The sequence below is a fragment of the Sesamum indicum genome, linkage group LG4 (assembly GCF_026168435.1).
Source record: "Sesamum indicum cultivar Baizhima isolate 11 linkage group LG4, ASM2616843v1, whole genome shotgun sequence".
In the NCBI taxonomy this organism is placed as follows: Eukaryota; Viridiplantae; Streptophyta; class Magnoliopsida; order Lamiales; family Pedaliaceae; genus Sesamum; species Sesamum indicum.
This window is the reverse complement of record NC_142660.1, coordinates 747,061-765,826: the sequence shown is the minus strand read 5'-3', so window position 1 is coordinate 765,826 and position 18,766 is coordinate 747,061. Positions and strand designations below refer to the sequence as shown.

The following is an 18,766-nucleotide window of genomic DNA, read 5'->3' as shown; positions in this document are numbered from 1 at the left end:
GCCTTTTGGAATAATTGGGAAATTATATTTTAATTATCCAAAAAAAAAAGTTATTATGTGTTGATATATATACACATGTAAAAATATTTAATATAATAAAATTAAATATATGCTATGTAATATTCATTATATATAAAAAAAAATCTTAAAAGTAGCCCACAACTAAAAAATAAAGTATATTGCATAATATATGAAATACATTAATAATTCATTTACAAAAATCAAGCTGACTTATGAGATCAGCGAGCTGACTCGACTCATTTTACACTTTTTTTTATTGACTGAGTCGATATGTGTTTCAAGTTATTTTATATTTTTATTTTAAATATAATTTTTTAAATCTCGATAAATAATAAAAAATAAATACTCATAAATTTTGAAGTCTAATTTTCTGAAAGAGTTGGGCCAACCCATGGGCCGTATTAATGTTATTTGGCACAATTGGATCCTGAAATGGATGTCATATCTTAATATTAATTAAAAATACTTAAACTGTCGTTTCATGAAGTATGATATAATTATACGTAAAATATTTTTATAATTTTGAAAATTATATTTAGCATTTTTAATATTAATTTTCATTCAATAAATAGATTTTTCTATTAGATAAATTTATTGAATTTGACAAATTAGCAAAAAAAATATAAAAAAATATATTTATTTTCGATTGACTTACTGCTGACCAATGTAAGTCAAACAAATATTTTCTGATCAAACTACCCTGATGTATCTTCATGCGCCAATGTATGTGAAATATTTGTATATAAGGTAGTTTGGTTATGAAATATTTATTTGACCTGTAATAAGTTAGTTGTAAATTAACATGGATAAATATAAATTTTCGTTTAATTTATTTGTTAATACTTTTTGAGTAATAGATATATCTATTTGGTAGACGAACAAACACCAGAAATACTATTTGTAATTTTTTAAATTATAATAAATTTACCTATAATTATACAAAACTTTAAGAAAATACAGTGCAATTATCCCTATTAATTAATTTGATTGTTTACTATTAAACTATAAATATTGAAACCTCAAATAAATAAATAAAAAACAATTAAATAGATTTTATAGTATCATAGCAAAAATCTTTCATTTTTTTTTTATTTTTTACTATAGGAATGGCATATAGAGTTATAGTTGAAATGGTAAGAGCAACCATTTTTTATTTATTTATCTCAAAATAACTTCACATGTGTCTTATTTTTATTAAAGAAAAATGAGGTATTAATATTTTAATAATTTCATCTGAATTATTTTTAAGATTCTTTTACTCTCTAAAATTATTTAATTACAATTTAATCAAAATGGCAAAAAGGTAGAGTTTGGTGAGGGTAGAGACTTTATGGGAAATTCTAATTGTAATTGAATTTGGTCATATTTATATAATTTTTATGGTAAATACGATGTATTTATATTATTATTAATGTAATTTTTTTTAAAAAAATTAATTATATTATTTTTATTATATAATTAATTTGATTTGAATAATAGCTTTTCGTGGATGGTTATACTTTTGTTTTTCTTCTTTTTTAAGGTAAAGCAATAAAAAATAAATCCCCTATAAATAATGAGAGGTACAAAGGGGAAAAAGTGAAATCATTTTCAATAAAATAAAAATTGTTCCGAGACTCTGTCTCTGTCTCTGTCTCTCTCCTCCTCCTCCTCCTTTTTCCCTTCACCTCTCAAATTGCCTCAATTATCCCTCGAATTAAGGTATTACTCACGATTTTTTCGTCTTTAATTCAGAATACTTCATGCAATTCGTCTCCCGATTCAGTGATCTGCTTAAGGGTTTTGTTGATTTCGTGTAGAAATTGAATCTTTTTGTCCCTTTTGCTCGAATTGCTGGTCAGGAAAAATGGTCTGACAAAATCCTGGTTGGGTTTTCCGAAGCCAAGATCGGCTAAAAGCTTCTTTGTTTATTGGTTCAAACGTGAAAGTTTTTTTTTTTATGCTTTTGTTATGAGTGATGGGACTTCACTATTTGGTTTGTGGACTTAGTGGTTTGTTTTTGAGAAAAGTGGAAAATTTGTTTTTGGTTAATTTTTGTGATATTTGGCTCTCTATTGATATGAATTATGGTTAGCTCTAGTGTTCATCACTCATGGAATTGTACTATTTAGTCTATGGACTGAAGGAATTTGATAAACGCAAAAAGTTAGGAATTTTTTGAATGACCTGGTGTTTTTATCTTATAAGAGCAAAGGTTAAATTCTACTTCTTTTCTTTCAGGGGTTTGTGGTGTTTGATTCCTGGACTGAAGGGATTTTGAGAGAGAGAGAAAAGTTGAAATCCTTGCAATTAACCTGACACTAGTTGTTTTGTAGTTACATCATCATATTCTGAATAAATTGCTGATAAGATCATTGTGTTTGTCTCTTCATTTCTAAATGTTGGTTGTACTATAGAAGTGTTCAAAGATTCAGAATGACATGAGTACAAATTTTAATGAATATATAGTTTTTGATGAGTCTCTAGCTACTTGAGGAAGTTGTTATTTTTTTTCATGGTTCTGTATATTTGTTATTTCTCATTTAATTTTGTGTAATATGAATGAGCAGTGCTTGCTGTTTTCTACTGTTATGCTTTTGAGTTGATGGTTGTGATGATGTCTTTTACATGCTTATATCGAGATTAACTTTCTCTCTCTGATGATATCTTAAGCATTTCTTTGGAGGAAGGGTGGTAGATTTTACTCCATAATATTCTCAATGGAAAACATAGGTGCTTTTTCAAACAGTGTCTTGAGCATGATGTTTAAGATTTGCAGATTGTCCACTAACTGGTATAAGGAATCTTTATAATTCTTCATACACTTTGATTAATAGCTCTGTGCAATATGCGCTGATATCCTATAGCTTTTAAGCACCAATGTTCTCTTCTCTCTTCCCAACTCCATCAACCTTCTATTGAATGACCCAGCTAAAATGCACACTAGAGGATTGAGATTGACGTGTTTTCTCTTTTTTGGGATGTGATTACCTGCATACTAATTTGCTAACCGTATGAGCCTATCACTCTTGTATCTTTCTTCATAGCAGTGACGTAACACTGAGGTACATGTTGTGGTGAATGGCAGGAAACTAGCATAAATGGAGTCTTCCAAAGAGACTGGTTGCCAAGCTCCAGAAGGCCCGATTCTCTGCATTAACAACTGTGGCTTCTTTGGCAGTGCTGCCACCATGAATATGTGCTCCAAGTGTCATAAGGACATGATACTGAAGCAGCAACAGGCCAAGCTTGCAGCATCCTCCATCGAGAACATTGTCAACGGCAGCTCAAATAGCAATGAGAAGGAGCCCCTTTTGGCTAATCCTGTGGATGTGGAAGCAGGACCACTTGAGTTGAAGGCTGCTTCACCTCAGCCATCTCCCGACTTGGCATCGTTGCCAAATTCAGAAATGAAGGTGAAGGAGGGCCCAAATAGGTGCACCACTTGTCACAAGCGTGTGGGTTTAACAGGATTCAGTTGTAGGTGTGGGAACCTCTTCTGTTCAACTCATCGTTACTCAGACAAACACGACTGTCCGTTTGATTACCAGGCTGCTGGTAGAGATGCTATCTCAAAAGCAAATCCTCTTGTTAAAGCTGAAAAGCTTGACAAGATCTAGAAGTACGGTCTAAAAGTTGTGAAGCAAAGTGCGATGCTCGCTTTTATATACACCTATGCATCTTCTCGTGTATGTTGGCCAGTCATTCTTGATAGGTCTCTCTGGTACTGATGTTGGGTGGACTTAGACAAGAGAATGGGGGGGTTTATCACTGTGGTTTATTGCACTCTATGGACCCTGGAGTCCTTGTCGATCCGGCTAGGGTTACTTTGGTTTGCTCCGGTGTGTAAGTTGTTATTCGTTGGCTTGAATGACATTGTTGTGGAATTTGTAAACTAGCCCGTCTTCGGATATGCATCTTCGTTTCTCCTCGTTCATCTCTCCTGTTACAGTATGGTCACGATAAATAAAAATATCAAACATAATAATGCGAAGGATTCGATATTTGTTCTATTCATCTCCTTTCCCTTTCCATTTCTCTTTCTCCCGCAGAGAAATAGGAAGAATCCCTTGCAGAAAGGAAAAAGGTTGATGTCTCTCCTTGTCATGCATCATTTGTGATTTTATGTTTGCTTCTATACTTTGGAGTGTTTTTATTGGAGAAATCATTCTCCTTGTTAGATAATACTTTCCCTCACGAAATGTTCCTTATGTTAAAGCTTGTTGGAGTATTGCCTGTCAGCAAGCTGTAAAATTTGGTGGCGAGGGGGATGTATATAGCTTTTTGGCTGAAATAAATTTTAAGGATATTTACATTCCTGTCCATTGAGGTTTAATGTAATTATATGTAAATTTAATGTGATTTGAAAAATTATATGTAATTACATCAAAATTTAGGAGAACGTAATTTAATGTAACAATTTAAAAGTATAAACTATAAATTAAAATATTTTGTTTGTTTGTTTATTTATAATAAAAAGTTGAAATAAAGTTGTGATGAGCATTCATTGGAAATCGTTCTTGAACATTTGTACAAGAGTGTAAACAAATATTCCATAAACCCAAGAAGGATAAAAAGAAAAAAGAAGAAGTGGAAAATCCAATATTATTTTTGAAAAAATAAATAATAAATAATTGGGCATCCGAAAAGGTTGGGCACTTTTCTAGGGTTGAATGTTCAAACGCACACTCCGATTCATATACATTGAAAACATTAAATTAATTGGCATTATTTGAGTAAGTTTTAATTGAAAATGTAACTCCACTTCTTCTTCTTTTCTTTCATTCCTCCTTCATTCTTTCACTGCATTGCTCTCCTGAAATTTGGTGAAATTATATGTTGATCTCCTATGAATTGAAAAATCACATCTAATATCACTGGTGTTTGTTTTTGCCCAAAAATAGATTTATCCGTTTGTCAAAATTCATAGAATTTATTGATAAAAAGTGAATGAAAATCTATATTTACTCATAGTTTGACTCACTATTGACTCATTGTCGGTCAAATAAATATTTTTTTTATCAAACTACTGTTATAAGGATGAAGATATATCTTTTCAAATACATTAGCGGGTGTGAAAGATGTATGAGGGTAGTTAGATTATAAAAGATTTATTTGACCTATAATAAGTCAACGAGGGTATACAATTTTTCATTATCTTTTTGTTCATAATGTCAACAAATTCTGTGAATTCTGACTATAAAATGATCAATTTATTAAATGGAACAAACATCGAGGGTACTAAATGGTATTTTTTAAATTATAAAAAATTTACGTGTAATAACACTTAATTTCATAAAAGGACGGTATAATTATCCCTAAGAAGAGTATTCTTATTACTTTATAAATTAAATTTTCTTAGTAGAGGTTAGAGAGTGTATATACTCACAAGTTGAGGGGTCAAAGTGAAAAAGCCACCCTTTAATTTTCACCAAGATATTGGTCGTACTTTCTTCATTCATTTCTTGTTTTCTTGTTAATTTAAGGGTTGTAAAATAGTACAAACACAAAAAACACCCCAAAAGTGTGACAAAAATAGAATTTACAAAAGTCATGGGGCTATGGTGAATTGGTAATTCATTTCATGTGGGCAAGAATTTCTTGGGCAGTGAAAAACTTTTGTTTGCCCTTTTAGTCTTAGATTCTCATCTACAAAAAGCTGCAATAATAGTTCGTATAATTTCACTATTCAAATTTCAATGGTAAATAAAAGGGGAAAAAGAAAAAGTTACTGAAAGTCAACTTGTAATTTAGCCCAAAATACTCTTTCCTACTTATAATTACCATTACTATTTTTTCACCCACAAACTTATTTACCAAGTTGGAATTAATCTTTTTTGTTTTCTTCTTTTTGGCCTATATATATATATATATATATATATTGAAAATTAACATACCTATAATTTGTAAATATACTTCAAAGTAAGTGTATAAAAAAAATATACAACTCCAAATTAAATCGATCAAATTTCAATTTTCACTTTCCATTCTTTATATTTAAATCGAATTATATTTAGAAGTGTCTCGAATGTCAGATTCAGGTACAAATATTTCAAAAACTTTATCAATTTATATTTTAAATAGCAATGGGATGAAGTGATGATGCACTTTTGCATGGTAATTTGCAATAATTATTGGTCATATTTCATTTTAATCGTTGAACATATAGAATACATCATATCTTTTGTTTTTTCTTCCCACGAGTTATATCTAAATTCATTGGACTCGAGACTAGTATTCGTTCGTGAATCTTTATAGGCAGTAATTTTAAATTTTTCACACAATAAAATTCGAATACAGAACTTTTCACTACATAAAATCGATCTCATACATATATAGACGCAATAAAACCTTACCCTATCGGGCCAGAATTTCGAGTTGTGCATCCAATTATATGCTACAATAGTAATGCAAGAAATGATAGGGAAAAAGCAAACATAAAATTCACTGCACCTCATCACTTGATTAGTAATTATTTAGTTCCTTGATTTTTGTTGATGTTGATTGGGACAATGTATTATTATGTGTGGTGTCCTACACACAATTATGCTATAATCCAATTCCTTCTAACGCATGCCATTCTCACCAAAAGTTGCAAGCCCCATGCTATTTTTTCTGTCTCTTTTTATTTTTTTTAGAAAATAATATCGATTTAAATATTACACTTGATGAATTAACCACTATGAATAATATCTATAGAAAAAAATACTGAAATAACAAATACCCAACTAATGAATCGACATATATATACTTCTCATTCCACGCGAGTTAGTAAAATAAAATCTACGCGATCATAAACCACAATAATCATTAGGGTATTCATACCAGTTGTCTATTTAGACCAATCACATTATGAAATTTGCGCATATTATTTATTTATAAAAATTTTAATTAAAAAAAATCATATATATATATATATAGAGAGAGAGAGAATGTGGTACATATTAATAATAATAATTAAAAAAAAAAGATTGATATATAGTATAGTTTTTTTTGGGAAAATGGAATTGAAGTTGGCATGTGAGGTGTAGTGTAGTGTGTAGTGTTCCATCAAGTGTGTTGTCATGATCAAGTAAAACCAGCGGGTGAGGTCGTCACGGGGTACACAAATATTTCTCTCTCTCTGCTGCCTAACTATTTTATTGCTTATTCTAATAATTTATTCATTTCTCTGCTTATTTACAAATTAATTTATTCTTCTTATCCCTTATCTATGTCTATCTATCTATTTGTTTATCTCAATATATATATATATATCATATAATATAATTATGGGAGTAAAATAACTAAAACACGCAGAATTGTGAAACATCAAAATAGGACTAAGATCTGCATGTTTTTTCACCGACTCGAGTCAAATACACTGTAGATATAAGGATCAAATAGATTACTGAAATTCCGTCATATGAATGCGTATGAGTACAGGTCATTTGGAGCTCCATATATATGTCGGACTACCATAATGAAGATGTGTACGATGGTTTGTGCGTGTTTATTGTGTTGTAATTCTTTGAACCATTTGAATTTATGTGGAGATTAATTTAAAAATTAAAGAATTTTTATTGAAAATTTCTCAACAAGCCTAATTATTAGAGTCGAATAGAATTAATAATGAAAGTGAAATAAACAAGTGAATAGAGACAAAATAAATAAATACACAAGTTGTAGGAAAGTCAAATGAGCTATATATGTGTTTTGGAGAAAATAAGGGTTTTCTCACTATCATGTCTATGGATGTATGGTTGGTGAAAGGTCAAATCCTACAAAACCCTTGTGCATGATTTGATGCCTCATAGGATTCTTTGCTTAAAAGACATATTTGCCCAAGTGAAAATTCCATTGTTTTTTTTGTTAAAAAAATATATTAAAAACTCACAACACAACAAGGCCTTGTGAAAATCCATGCCACCCCATGATTATAAAAAGTAAATAGGGGTGATTTTGTCTTTTCTTGCATGTTCAAATATATTATTGCCCAAAACTTGTGTTAAATGACCATAAACACCCTTGTCTTCCAAAGCTCCAATTGAGAATATTTATGAAAATCAACATTAATAGGATGTTTGAATTACATAATGTACTTATTACAAATGTTATTTTCATATGTTTAAATTTTTTATTTTTCTTTATTTTTTATAAATTAATATTACACTTGATATATGTATATATATTACCTGTATAAAATAGTATATAAATATATATACCGATAATTATGAATTTTATACATATAAAATATATATATATTCAAGTATAATACGAGATGTAATACTAATTTGAGATGTAATATCTTAACTAGAAAGTTTCTCAAATGATTGTATTTTATATATGTATATATTTATAGTTTAAGAGAAAAGTGTTAGTAATAATAAGTTGTAGTTATCTTTTATTTTTGTCATCATTGACTTTTTGGGGATTTTAATTTGCACACAAGTCCTTCTAAGGTCAAGTTTTAATAGATTTTGCTGACAGGGAGAGCTTGAAACCAACAATTCATCATCCAAACCTCTCATTCATTCTCAATATTCTCCATCAAAACCTCTAAACCCCACCTGACCTCACTGATAAAGTGTAGAAAAAGAATACTTACCAATCTCAAACTCCATTAAAGCTAAGCAGATTCATTCTCTTCTCCAATGGCTACCACCTGTAAGCACACTCTACTTCTCTCATTGTTATTCTCATTGTTTCTTGTGAACTCTGCAGCTTCAGAAGCAGAGATCTTGCTCCAGTTCAAGAACTCCATTGAGGACTCTATGAACACTCTCTCTGGATGGTCAAACGCTACAGCCATTCACCATTGTAACTGGACTGGAGTTTCTTGCACAAATCCAGCTCCTTTCTTTGTTTCTTCTCTTAACCTGCAAAGCTTGAATCTTTCTGGTGAAATCTCAGCTTCCATATGCAAGCTTGCTAATCTTGCTCATCTTAATCTTGCTGATAATCTCTTTAACCAGCCTATCCCACTTCACCTCTCTGAATGTGGCTCTCTGGTGACCTTAAACCTCAGTAACAATCTCATTTGGGGAACAATCCCAGAACAAATATCTCAGTTTAAGCCATTGCAAGTGCTTGATTTTAGTAGGAACCACGTTGAGGGAAAGATCCCAGAAAGCATTGGTTCATTGAGGCAGCTTAGAGTTCTTAACTTGGGCAGCAACTTGCTTTCAGGTGGTGTTCCAGTGGTTTTTGGTAATTTTACTGAGCTTGTGGTTCTTGATTTGTCTCACAATCCATTCTTGGTTAGTGAACTTCCTGCAGATATTGTTGAACTTGGTAAACTTGAACAGCTTTTGTTGCAAAGCTCAGGTTTTTATGGAGAAATACCAGCAGATTTCTTTAAGGGTTTGAACAGTTTGACAATTTTAGACCTTTCTCAGAATAATCTTACTGGTAACTTACCTAAGATTGAGTTTCTCCCAAATTTGGTTTCTTTTGATGTCTCCCTGAACAAGCTTTCTGGGTCATTTCCTAATGGGGTTTGTGAAGCTAATGGTCTTGTGAGCTTGAGTCTGCATACCAATTTCTTTAATGGTTCAATACCCAATGACCTTATCAATGAATGCACAAATCTTGAAAGGTTTGAAGTTCAGAACAATGGGTTGAGTGGGAATTTTCCTTCTTGGCTATGGTCATTGCCTAAAATCAAGCTCATCAGAGCTGAAAACAACAGGTTTACTGGTGAAATACCTGATTCAATATCCGAGGCCGCTCAACTGGAGCATGTTCAGATTGATAACAATAGTTTCACCAGTACATTCCCTCTGGGAATTGGGAAAGTGAGAAGTTTGTACAGATTCTCTGCATCGTTGAACGGTTTATACGGCGAGCTTCCTCCGAATTTTTGTGATTCACCAGTGATGAGTATTATCAATCTTTCCCACAATTTTCTCTCAGGAAGCATCCCAGAGGTGAAAAGATGCAAAAAGTTAGTATCTTTATCTCTGGCAGATAATAGTTTTGCAGGTGAAATCCCAGAATCTCTGGCCGATCTGCCAGTGTTAACATACCTTGATCTTTCTAAGAACAATCTTACTGGTTCAATTCCACAAGAACTTGAAAGGTTGAAGCTTGCACTCTTCAATGTTTCATTCAATAAGCTGTCCGGCAGAGTTCCAGCATCACTGATCTCCGGCCTTCCAGCTTCGTTTTTGCAAGGAAATCCTGGCTTATGTGGTCCAGGATTGCCCAATTCTTGTTTGGACGACAAGTCGATAAGCACACCATCTGGCTTTACTAAATTGACCTGTGCCTTAGTTTTTACAGCTCTAGCTTTTGCACTTCTGGTCTTTGCTTTTGCATTTTACTTGATCCGCTCTCACAAGCAAAAATCTCAGTTAGGTTCATGGAGATCAGTTTTCTTTTATCCTCTTAGAGTCACTGAGCATGATTTGATTATGGCGATGGATGAAAAGTCAGCCAGAGGAGATGGTGCAAATTTCGGGAGAGTTTATGTAGTGAATTTACCAAGTGGTGAGCTTGTTGTCGTGAAGAAGATATTGAACTTTTCTAGCCAGTCTTCAAAAGCTCTGAAAAATGAGGTCAAGACTTTAGCAAAGATTAGGCACAAAAATATTGTGAAAATCCTGGGATTTTGCCATTCTGATGATTCAATATTGCTGATATATGAATATCTGCCAAACGGAAGCCTTGGTGATCTTATTTCCAAACCAGACTTCAATTTGCAGTGGAGTATGAGACTGAAGATTGCCATTGGCATTGCTCAAGGGCTGGCCTATCTTCACAAAGATTACCTTCCACATTTACTACATAGAAACTTGAAGTCGAACAATGTTCTTCTGGATGCTGATTTTCAACCAAAGCTCACCGACTTTGCTTTAGATCGAATTATTGGAGAAAATACATTTCAATCAGTAATTGCATCAGAATCTGCATCTTCTTGCTACTTGGCACCAGGTACTAGCTTTTGGTTGTATGAACTGCACATTTTCGTTTCCTTTAGCTGAAAATTGTTTATTGGCTTACTTTTGCTCTTAGAAAGCTTTTACTGATCCCTGCATCTGTTCCATCCCAGAATGTGGTCACACGAAAAAGGCCACAGAACAAAACGACACCTACAGCTTTGGCGTTGTCCTGTTAGAGCTCTTGACGGGTCGACAAGCAGAGAAAAAGGAATCAGAGGAGGCTTCTATTGATGTTGTAAAGTGGGTAAGGAGAAAGATTAACATCACTAACGGAGCCTTGAAAGTTCTCGATCCAAAGATTTCAAGTTCGTTCCAACAACAAATGCTGGAAGCTCTAGAAATTGGTCTGCATTGTACTTCTGTAATACCAGAGAAGAGGCCATCAATGTGTGAAGTTGTTAAAGTGCTTCAGTCTCTGGAAACTAGTCTTCAAGATTTCGAGTTTTCTGCTAGTGTTGATAGTTCAGTTCCTCTCTGAACTTGAAGTCTATACCCTCATTTTGATTCATTCAAATCCCTTTTACATGAACTCTGTCCTGTTTCTTGGATGGTTTGATCTCAGAGTGAGACAATAGGAGGGATGTCTTCAATTCTTTTTGCTTTTCATTACTGTAATATAATTACATTCTGTTCATGGGCTTGGCTTGCTTTTGCTAGTTTAATGTTGTACTTACATCATGTCTTGAATTACTGAATTCTTGACCTTTAAACCTTCTATACACACTGCAAAAAAGTTCAAGAAAATATTAATTCAAATGACACAGAAGTAAAAACATAAAGAGAAGGATCCTATTGCGACAACAAAGAAACAAAACCAATATTCTTGCATGAAAAGCTTATTATGTCCAGATCGATTTAATTTGTTATATACAAATCTCAACCTGTTAGCAAACGCATTGGTAGAAAGAGCAAAACGTCAAACCACAGAGAAACATTACCTAAATAGTACTAATACTTCATAGCTGGCTTTATAATTGACCACGAAGTTATATAGTGTTGCTCTGCATGAAATTGACAGTGCTCTCACAAGAAAAGGCACATATCCAAAAACTATGAAAAAGGGCACAGACCAATCAGCCAAAAAAAAAAGACTGTCACCCTAAATTGAAGCTATTAATAGAATCAACTGTTGTTGCAGACTATAACTAGTTCTTTGACCACTTCATCAATCTCTTGATCTCCCTTGGACTTGAGCTTCTCCCTCATTTCAGCAGCCCTTTGCCTCACAACTTCTCCACAGTCTTCCATCACCACCTGTTTGATAACTGCAGCCAATCTTCCTCTACTGAGCCTCTTGTTTCTGTCCCTCACAACCTCCACTCCGACTCCAACTTCTTCCACAAGCCTAGCATTGATGGGCTGGTCAAGGTGCATTGGAACTGCTATAATTGGGACCCCAAAGTTCATACTCTCTATCACAGAATTCCAACCACAATGGCTCACAAAACCTCCAATGCTTTCATGTCCCAGGATCTTTGTCTGTGGAGCCCACCCCTCCAAGATTTTACCTCTATCTCCAACCCTCTCAAGAACTCCTCTTGGCAATGTTTTTCCCAACAATCCATTGTGCCCATTTGCACCTTTGGGGAACCTCAGAACCCATATGAAGTTAATCTTGCTAAGCTCAAGCCCATAGGCAATCTCATCAATATCTTCCTTAGTGAGAAAATATTCACTCCCAAATGAAACAAAAACCGTGGATTTCCTCTCTTTCATGTCAAGCCATGAGAAAGTACACAAACTTTCATCATCTTTTTCATCAGGGCTAGGTTCTTGAACTAATGGACCCACCGGGACAAACTTCTTGCCAACTAAACTAGTAACATAATCAATGTACTTACCCTCAATATCCCTAAACCCTTTGATCAACACGATCTTGCAAGACCTCTCAACTCCCTCAGAAGCCTTATCTCTCTCCCTCGGATCCGAAGCACACCTTAACAACTTCTTCATGTTGCTATACTCATAATCACGAAAATAAATATTCGGAAAAGGAAACTCAATCCAGGGCTTCCTGAAATAGTGAAACATGAACGAACTCATAGTAGAACTACTAGTAACGAACTCAACTGCAGGGATCTTTTGCTCTTTGGCAACCACAGGAGCCCATGGCTGGAGGAAGTCATAGATAAGCATATGAGGCTTGAGTTGTTTGAGTATATTGGAGAAGTCGTTGATCGACAAGTCGAAGGCCTCTTTGAGGCTAGGCATGACGTGGGGTGGGAGGCCATTTGTGGTGTGAAGCTCAGGGGGGAGGCCGGGTAAAGGTGGCAAGAAAAGGGGCACTAGCTTTATGGACTGGGACAGCTTATTGGTGATCTTTTTGTCGACGCAACAGAGTGTGGCTGGGGTGGAACACAAGGATATGTTGAAACCTCTACTTGTAAGTTTCTTGGCTAACTCTAGGTAAGGTGTTATATGACCATAAGCTAACCATGGGAACATCAAAACTTGAATACTCTGGTTTTTATTAGCATCCATCGTTCATAACAAAACACACAACACATACTCTCTCATATGAATATAGTCAATTATCTGTTGAGGCAAAAGATGAACTAGATGGTAACAACTCTTTCTTGGTTTTTCTTAGCTTTTCTGTCTAAGGATGCTGATGATTGAGGGAGAGGGTCTTAGGTGTATATTTATGGTGAAGGTGGTTGTTGCATGGATAGAGGTTCCCATAATTCAGAGAGGAGGACAATGGAAAAGAAATCCATTTTTCCATAATTGAGGTAAGGAGAGAAGGGATAAAGATTTGTAGGGCAGGAAAAATCTGATCAGAAAATGAAGTTTTGCGTTAATCAAGGTAAGATTATGGTTTCCTGAATCAAGAAGGGTTTGCTTTTCTATGAATTTTTGCATGGAGTTGTGGATATGCTCATGGTGAAATAAATTTATGGAAGATGGGGTTATGTTATTTAGTAGAGTATAAGTTGACATAAATGAAGGATATTATATATAATATGTATATATGAATGCATACACCTCTTCATATTCTTTTTTAATACCCATTATGTTATACACCCTTTTGTATCCCCCATTATAATTTGTAATTAAAATAGTTATGATGTATTTTGTAACCATAATTTTGGTGGTCTATAAATACCACCATGTATTTTATTTGTAAAGTGATTTTTTGAGAGTGAATAAGAAAGTTTGTTGGAGAAATACATATATTATTTCTTTATATTCTATTAAGAGTGATAGGCCAATAAACTTAGAATTTCTCTAAGTTTATAACACGTTATCAGCACGACGTTACGTTACGATCGATCAAGGTAAAATGTTAATTTTATTATTATAATTTTTATTCTTTGTTTGTTTACCTTTACAATATCATAGTTACTTTTATTCTTGAATATTTCATAATAAAATATGAGTAATTATATTGTATATTTCAATGTCTCTTGAAGTAGACATATATATATATATATATTTATATATATAAATTCTCGATTTCATCCCCTGAAGTGGATGTGATATTGCCTCCAAAAGTAGGCATATAATTCTTGATTTTATCCCCTGAAGTGGATGTGATATTGCCTCCAGAAGCAGGCATACAATTCTTGATTTTATCCCCTGAAGTGGATATGTTCTATAAATTTCATTGCTTCCTGAAGTAAGTAATGCGTTAAAATCATCTCCAGTAGTAGGTGAAATATTTTGTACCAATTATGTGCAATATCATCCCTGAAGTGATGATAAGTATATGTTTAATTTTCTCACCACCTGAAGTGTTTTGAGATAATGGCTTGATCAAGAAGCCCGATGCTTCTTCGTTTATTTATTTGATTTCTGATAATTTTTCGATAACATAGTTTTGTTTCATATGCCCATGTATGTATTTTACATGTTTTGCTAGTATATGCAACAAAATTTATTTGTTAAGAAAAACAATTTTGGCATGAATACCATTTAATTGCTATTTGTAACATTATAAAATTTAAGGCAAACATTTTTATTTAATTCCATGTATGCATGCCATAATAATTCATACTAATTACATGGTAACTTATATGTAACTTAATGTTAGTAATGTTTTATGTCATTTTTACTTTATATCATATGTAATACATATTATTTACTTTTATGTATATGTTGAATATTATGCTAAAAGTGCATATTAACTTGTTGTAGCTTAATGGCCAATCTCACAAAATTGGATTTCGTTGCTCTTGATGTTTCTGGAAAAAACTACCTATCATGGGTTCTTGATGCCGAACTACATTTGGCAAGTAGCAAATTGGGAGAAACAATAAAAGAAAATACTGTTGCTTCTGAGCAAGACTGTGCTAAAGCAATGATTTTGCTTCGTCATCATCTTCATGAGAGCCTGAAGTCTCAATATTTAACAGTCAAAAGTCCTTTTCAACTCTGGAAGAGTTTAAAGGATCGATTTGACCATCAAAAGACTGTAATCTTACCACGTGCAAGATATGAGTGGATACAATTGCGACTGCAAGATTTCAAAACGATTGCTGAATATAATTCTGAAATGTTTCGAATTGTATCAAAGTTGAGGTTATGTGGAGAAGATGTGACGGATGAACAAATGTTGGAAAAAACATTTTCTACTTTTCATGCATCCAACCTTGTACTCCAGCAGCAGTACAGGGAACGTGGGTTCAAAACCTATTCAGAGTTATTTCATGCATGCTTGTTGCAGAAGAAAATAATCAACTTTTGTTGAATAACCATCACACCCGACCCACTGGTTCCAAGCCACTTCCTGAAATTTCAGCGGCATTGCCTGAAGCAAATGCTACTTCTTCACGAAAGGGGCATGGTCGTTACCATGGCTCACCACGGGGCCATTCTTATGGTCGTGGTCGTGGTGGTCGCGGCCGTGGTCGTGGTCGCGGTAATGGTCGTGGTAATACATGGATTAATCCCAATATTCAAAAGAACAATAGGAACAAGGCAAAGAATCAACAAGAGAAAACTACAAATGAAGATCTTTGCTATAGATGTGGGATGTCTGGACATTGGTCCCGTACCTGTCGTACGGCACAACATCTGGTCAAATTATACCAGGCTTCTGTAAAAGCGAAAGGTAAAGAAGTTGAGACTAATTTTGTTGAGGCTGGAATCTCAGTCAATACCCACATGGATGCTTCAGATTTTTTTCAGTCTATTGAAAATGAAGATAAAAATCTCCCTGAGCTGCCCCTACAGTTTGGTGACATTACTGAGGATTTTGACATGCTTGTTGATTAGATTTATCTCATGTCATTAGTATGTTTCTATTATTCAGTTACGTTTACTTTCATTGATAGGGTATTTCTTTAATCTTGTAATGTTTTTATATTTTATGAATGAAGTGTTTCTTTTACTTATTATATGTCTATTTCATTTATATAGAATGGATCAAGCCATTACAAATCTCAATGACAAGGAATATTGTCTTGTTGATAGTGCCACTACACATACAATTTTGAGAAACAAGAAATTTTTCTCAAGTTTGTTAATGACAAGAACAAATGTGAGTACTATTTCAGGAGTTAGTAATCTTATTGAAGGCTCCGGAAGAGCTACAATCTTGTTACCTGAAGGAACAAGATTACATATCAATGATGCCTTATATTCGAGTAAATCACAAAGGAACTTATTGAGTTTCAAGGATATTCGACAAAATGGTTTTCATATTGAAACCATGAATGAAAATGGTATCGAATATCTGTACCTTACAACATATAAAACTGGCCAGAAGCAAGTTTTAGAAAGAATGAGAACATATAGTTCTGGTTTATATGGCACATTGATAAGCTCCGTTGAAACACATAGTATCACTAACCCGAAGTTAGCTGATCAAAGTATTTTTACTTTGTGGCATGATAGACTTGGCCACCCAAAACAATGATGTATAGGATCATTGAAAATTCACATGGACACCCACTAAAGGACCTGAAGTTCCTTGTTAAAAGCAATTTCATATGTTCGGCTTGTTCTCTTGGAAAACTAATTACAAAGCCATCTATGACAAAAGTGAATGTAGAATCTCCTATGTTTCTTGAACGAATTCAAGGAGACATATGCGGGCCAATAACACCGTCATGTGGGCCATTTAAATACTTTATGGTGTTGATTGACGCATCAACACGTTGGTCACATATAAGCTTGTTGTCAACACGAAATGTTGCTTTTGCAAGACTGTTAGCCCAAATTATTAAATTGAGGGCTCATTTTCCTGATTATCCTATTAAAAGGATACGGCTAGATAATGCGGGAGAATTTACTTCTAAATCCTTCAATGATTATTGTCAATCAATTGGGATAGTTGTAGAGCATCCAGTTGCTCATGTACATACTCAAAACGGCCTGGCAGAGTCGTTAATTAAGCGGTTACAATTAATAGCTAGACCCTTATTGATGAGGTCAAAATTGCCTTCATCGGCATGGGGGCATGCAATTTTGCATGCAGCGGCTCTAATTCGTCTTAGACCTACCGCTTACCATAAATTTTCTCCATTACAATTGGTCTCCGGAAGAGAACCAAATATATCTCATTTAAAGGTGTTTGGTTGTGCGGTGTACGTCCCGATACCCCCTCCTCAACGAACTAAAATGGGGCCACAACGGAGACTGGGAATTTATGTTGGTTTTGAGTCTCCCTCAATTATTAAGTACCTTGAACCAATGACCGGTGATCAATTCACTGCTAGGTACTTGGATTGTCAATTTAATGAGACAGTATTCCCGGCATTAGGGGGAGTAGATAAGGAGATTAAAAGGAAAGATATTGCATGGAATGCAACATCTATGTCTTTTATGGATCCACGGACAAATGATAGTGAACTTGAAGTTCAACGGATCATACATTTGCAAAGTGTTGCAAATAGGCTACCAGAAGCGTTGATAGATACCAAAAAGGTCACAAAATCACATATTCCGGCTGAAAATGTTCCAGCTCGTTTAGAAGTCCCTGAAGCGATTCTAAATAAATCAAATGCATCTGAGTCACAAATACGCCGGAAGCGTGGTAGACCACTTGGCTCTAAAGATGCAAATCCTCGAAAGAGAAAGGAACATATCGTCTCAATTAATCATGATGCTAATGTGACCACTAGTGTCTCTAAGGATAAAATCCCTGAAGCGGTTTTATCTGATGACTCTAAAAGTAATGAGCAAGATCTCGAGGACAGTTATGAGATGTCTATTAATTATGTTCATAACAGTTTAGGTTGGTATCGAAAAGAAATTGAAATGAATGATATTTTTGCCTATTCTGTAGCCGTCCAAATCATGGATGAAGATGAAAATGATCCTCAAACTATGGAGGAATGTAGACATCGAAATGATTGGAAAAGTTGGAAAAAGGCCATACAAGATGAGCTAGACTCGCTAAATAAGCGAGAAGTATTTGGACCTATAACTCCAACACCAAAAGGTGTCAAACCTGTTGGCTATAAGTGGGTGTTCATACGCAAGAGAAATGAACGAAATGAAGTTGTAAGGTACAAAGCTAGACTTGTGGCCCAAGGCTTTACTCAAAAGCCCGGAATTGATTTTACTGAAACATATTCACCTGTAGTGGATGCTACCACACTTAGATTTTTAATCAGTTTATCAGTAATTGAACAACTACAAATGCAGCTCATGGATGTGGTAACTGCATATCTGTATGGGTCATTGGATACAGATATCTATATGAGAATCCCTGAAGGATTAAAATTGCCTGAAGCATTACAGTTAAAGTCTCGTCATATGTACTCCATCAAATTGAAAAGGTCCTTGTACGGACTTAAACAATCAGGACGTATGTGGTACAATCGTCTTAGTGAGTACTTAATAAAGAAAGGATTTTGCCATAATCAAATAAGTCCATGTTTATTCATAAAGAGGAC

At 34.1% G+C, this 18,766-nt stretch overlaps 2 protein-coding genes and 2 pseudogenes across 5 annotated transcripts; 3 read left to right on the top strand and 1 right to left on the bottom strand.

Moving 5' to 3' along the window:
• Positions 1–1,571: 1,571 nt before the first annotated feature.
• Positions 1,572–3,937, top strand: LOC105159719 (zinc finger A20 and AN1 domain-containing stress-associated protein 8). 4 transcript variants are annotated; one of them, XM_088879937.1, is made up of 3 exons: positions 1,594–1,722; positions 2,242–2,294; positions 3,089–3,937. In XM_088879937.1, the coding sequence occupies exon 3, from the start codon at positions 3,102–3,104 to the stop codon at positions 3,618–3,620; it is 519 nt and encodes a 172-aa protein (XP_088736063.1). In that variant the 5' UTR covers positions 1,594–1,722; positions 2,242–2,294; positions 3,089–3,101; the 3' UTR covers positions 3,621–3,937. The 4 variants fall into 4 exon arrangements, with proteins under 4 accessions (XP_011075194.1, XP_088736063.1, XP_011075195.1 ...); XM_011076892.3 differs by lacking the exon at positions 2,242–2,294 and having other exon boundaries at positions 1,572–1,722; XM_011076893.3 differs by lacking the exons at positions 1,594–1,722; positions 2,242–2,294 and adding an exon at positions 1,735–1,886.
• Positions 3,938–8,468: 4,531 nt separating this feature from the next.
• Positions 8,469–11,595, top strand: LOC105159717 (Leucine-rich repeat receptor-like protein kinase family protein). The gene is made up of 2 exons (XM_011076891.3): positions 8,469–10,914; positions 11,033–11,595. Exons 1-2 carry the CDS (start codon positions 8,634–8,636, stop codon positions 11,398–11,400), a joined length of 2,649 nt encoding a protein of 882 aa, XP_011075193.1. The 5' UTR covers positions 8,469–8,633; the 3' UTR covers positions 11,401–11,595.
• A 147-nt stretch (positions 11,596–11,742) lies between these two features.
• On the bottom strand, positions 11,743–13,868 carry LOC105159784 (beta-D-glucosyl crocetin beta-1,6-glucosyltransferase pseudogene; annotated as a pseudogene).
• Positions 13,869–14,128: 260 nt separating this feature from the next.
• On the top strand, positions 14,129–16,139 carry LOC105159783 (uncharacterized; annotated as a pseudogene).
• Positions 16,140–18,766: the final 2,627 nt, after the last annotated feature.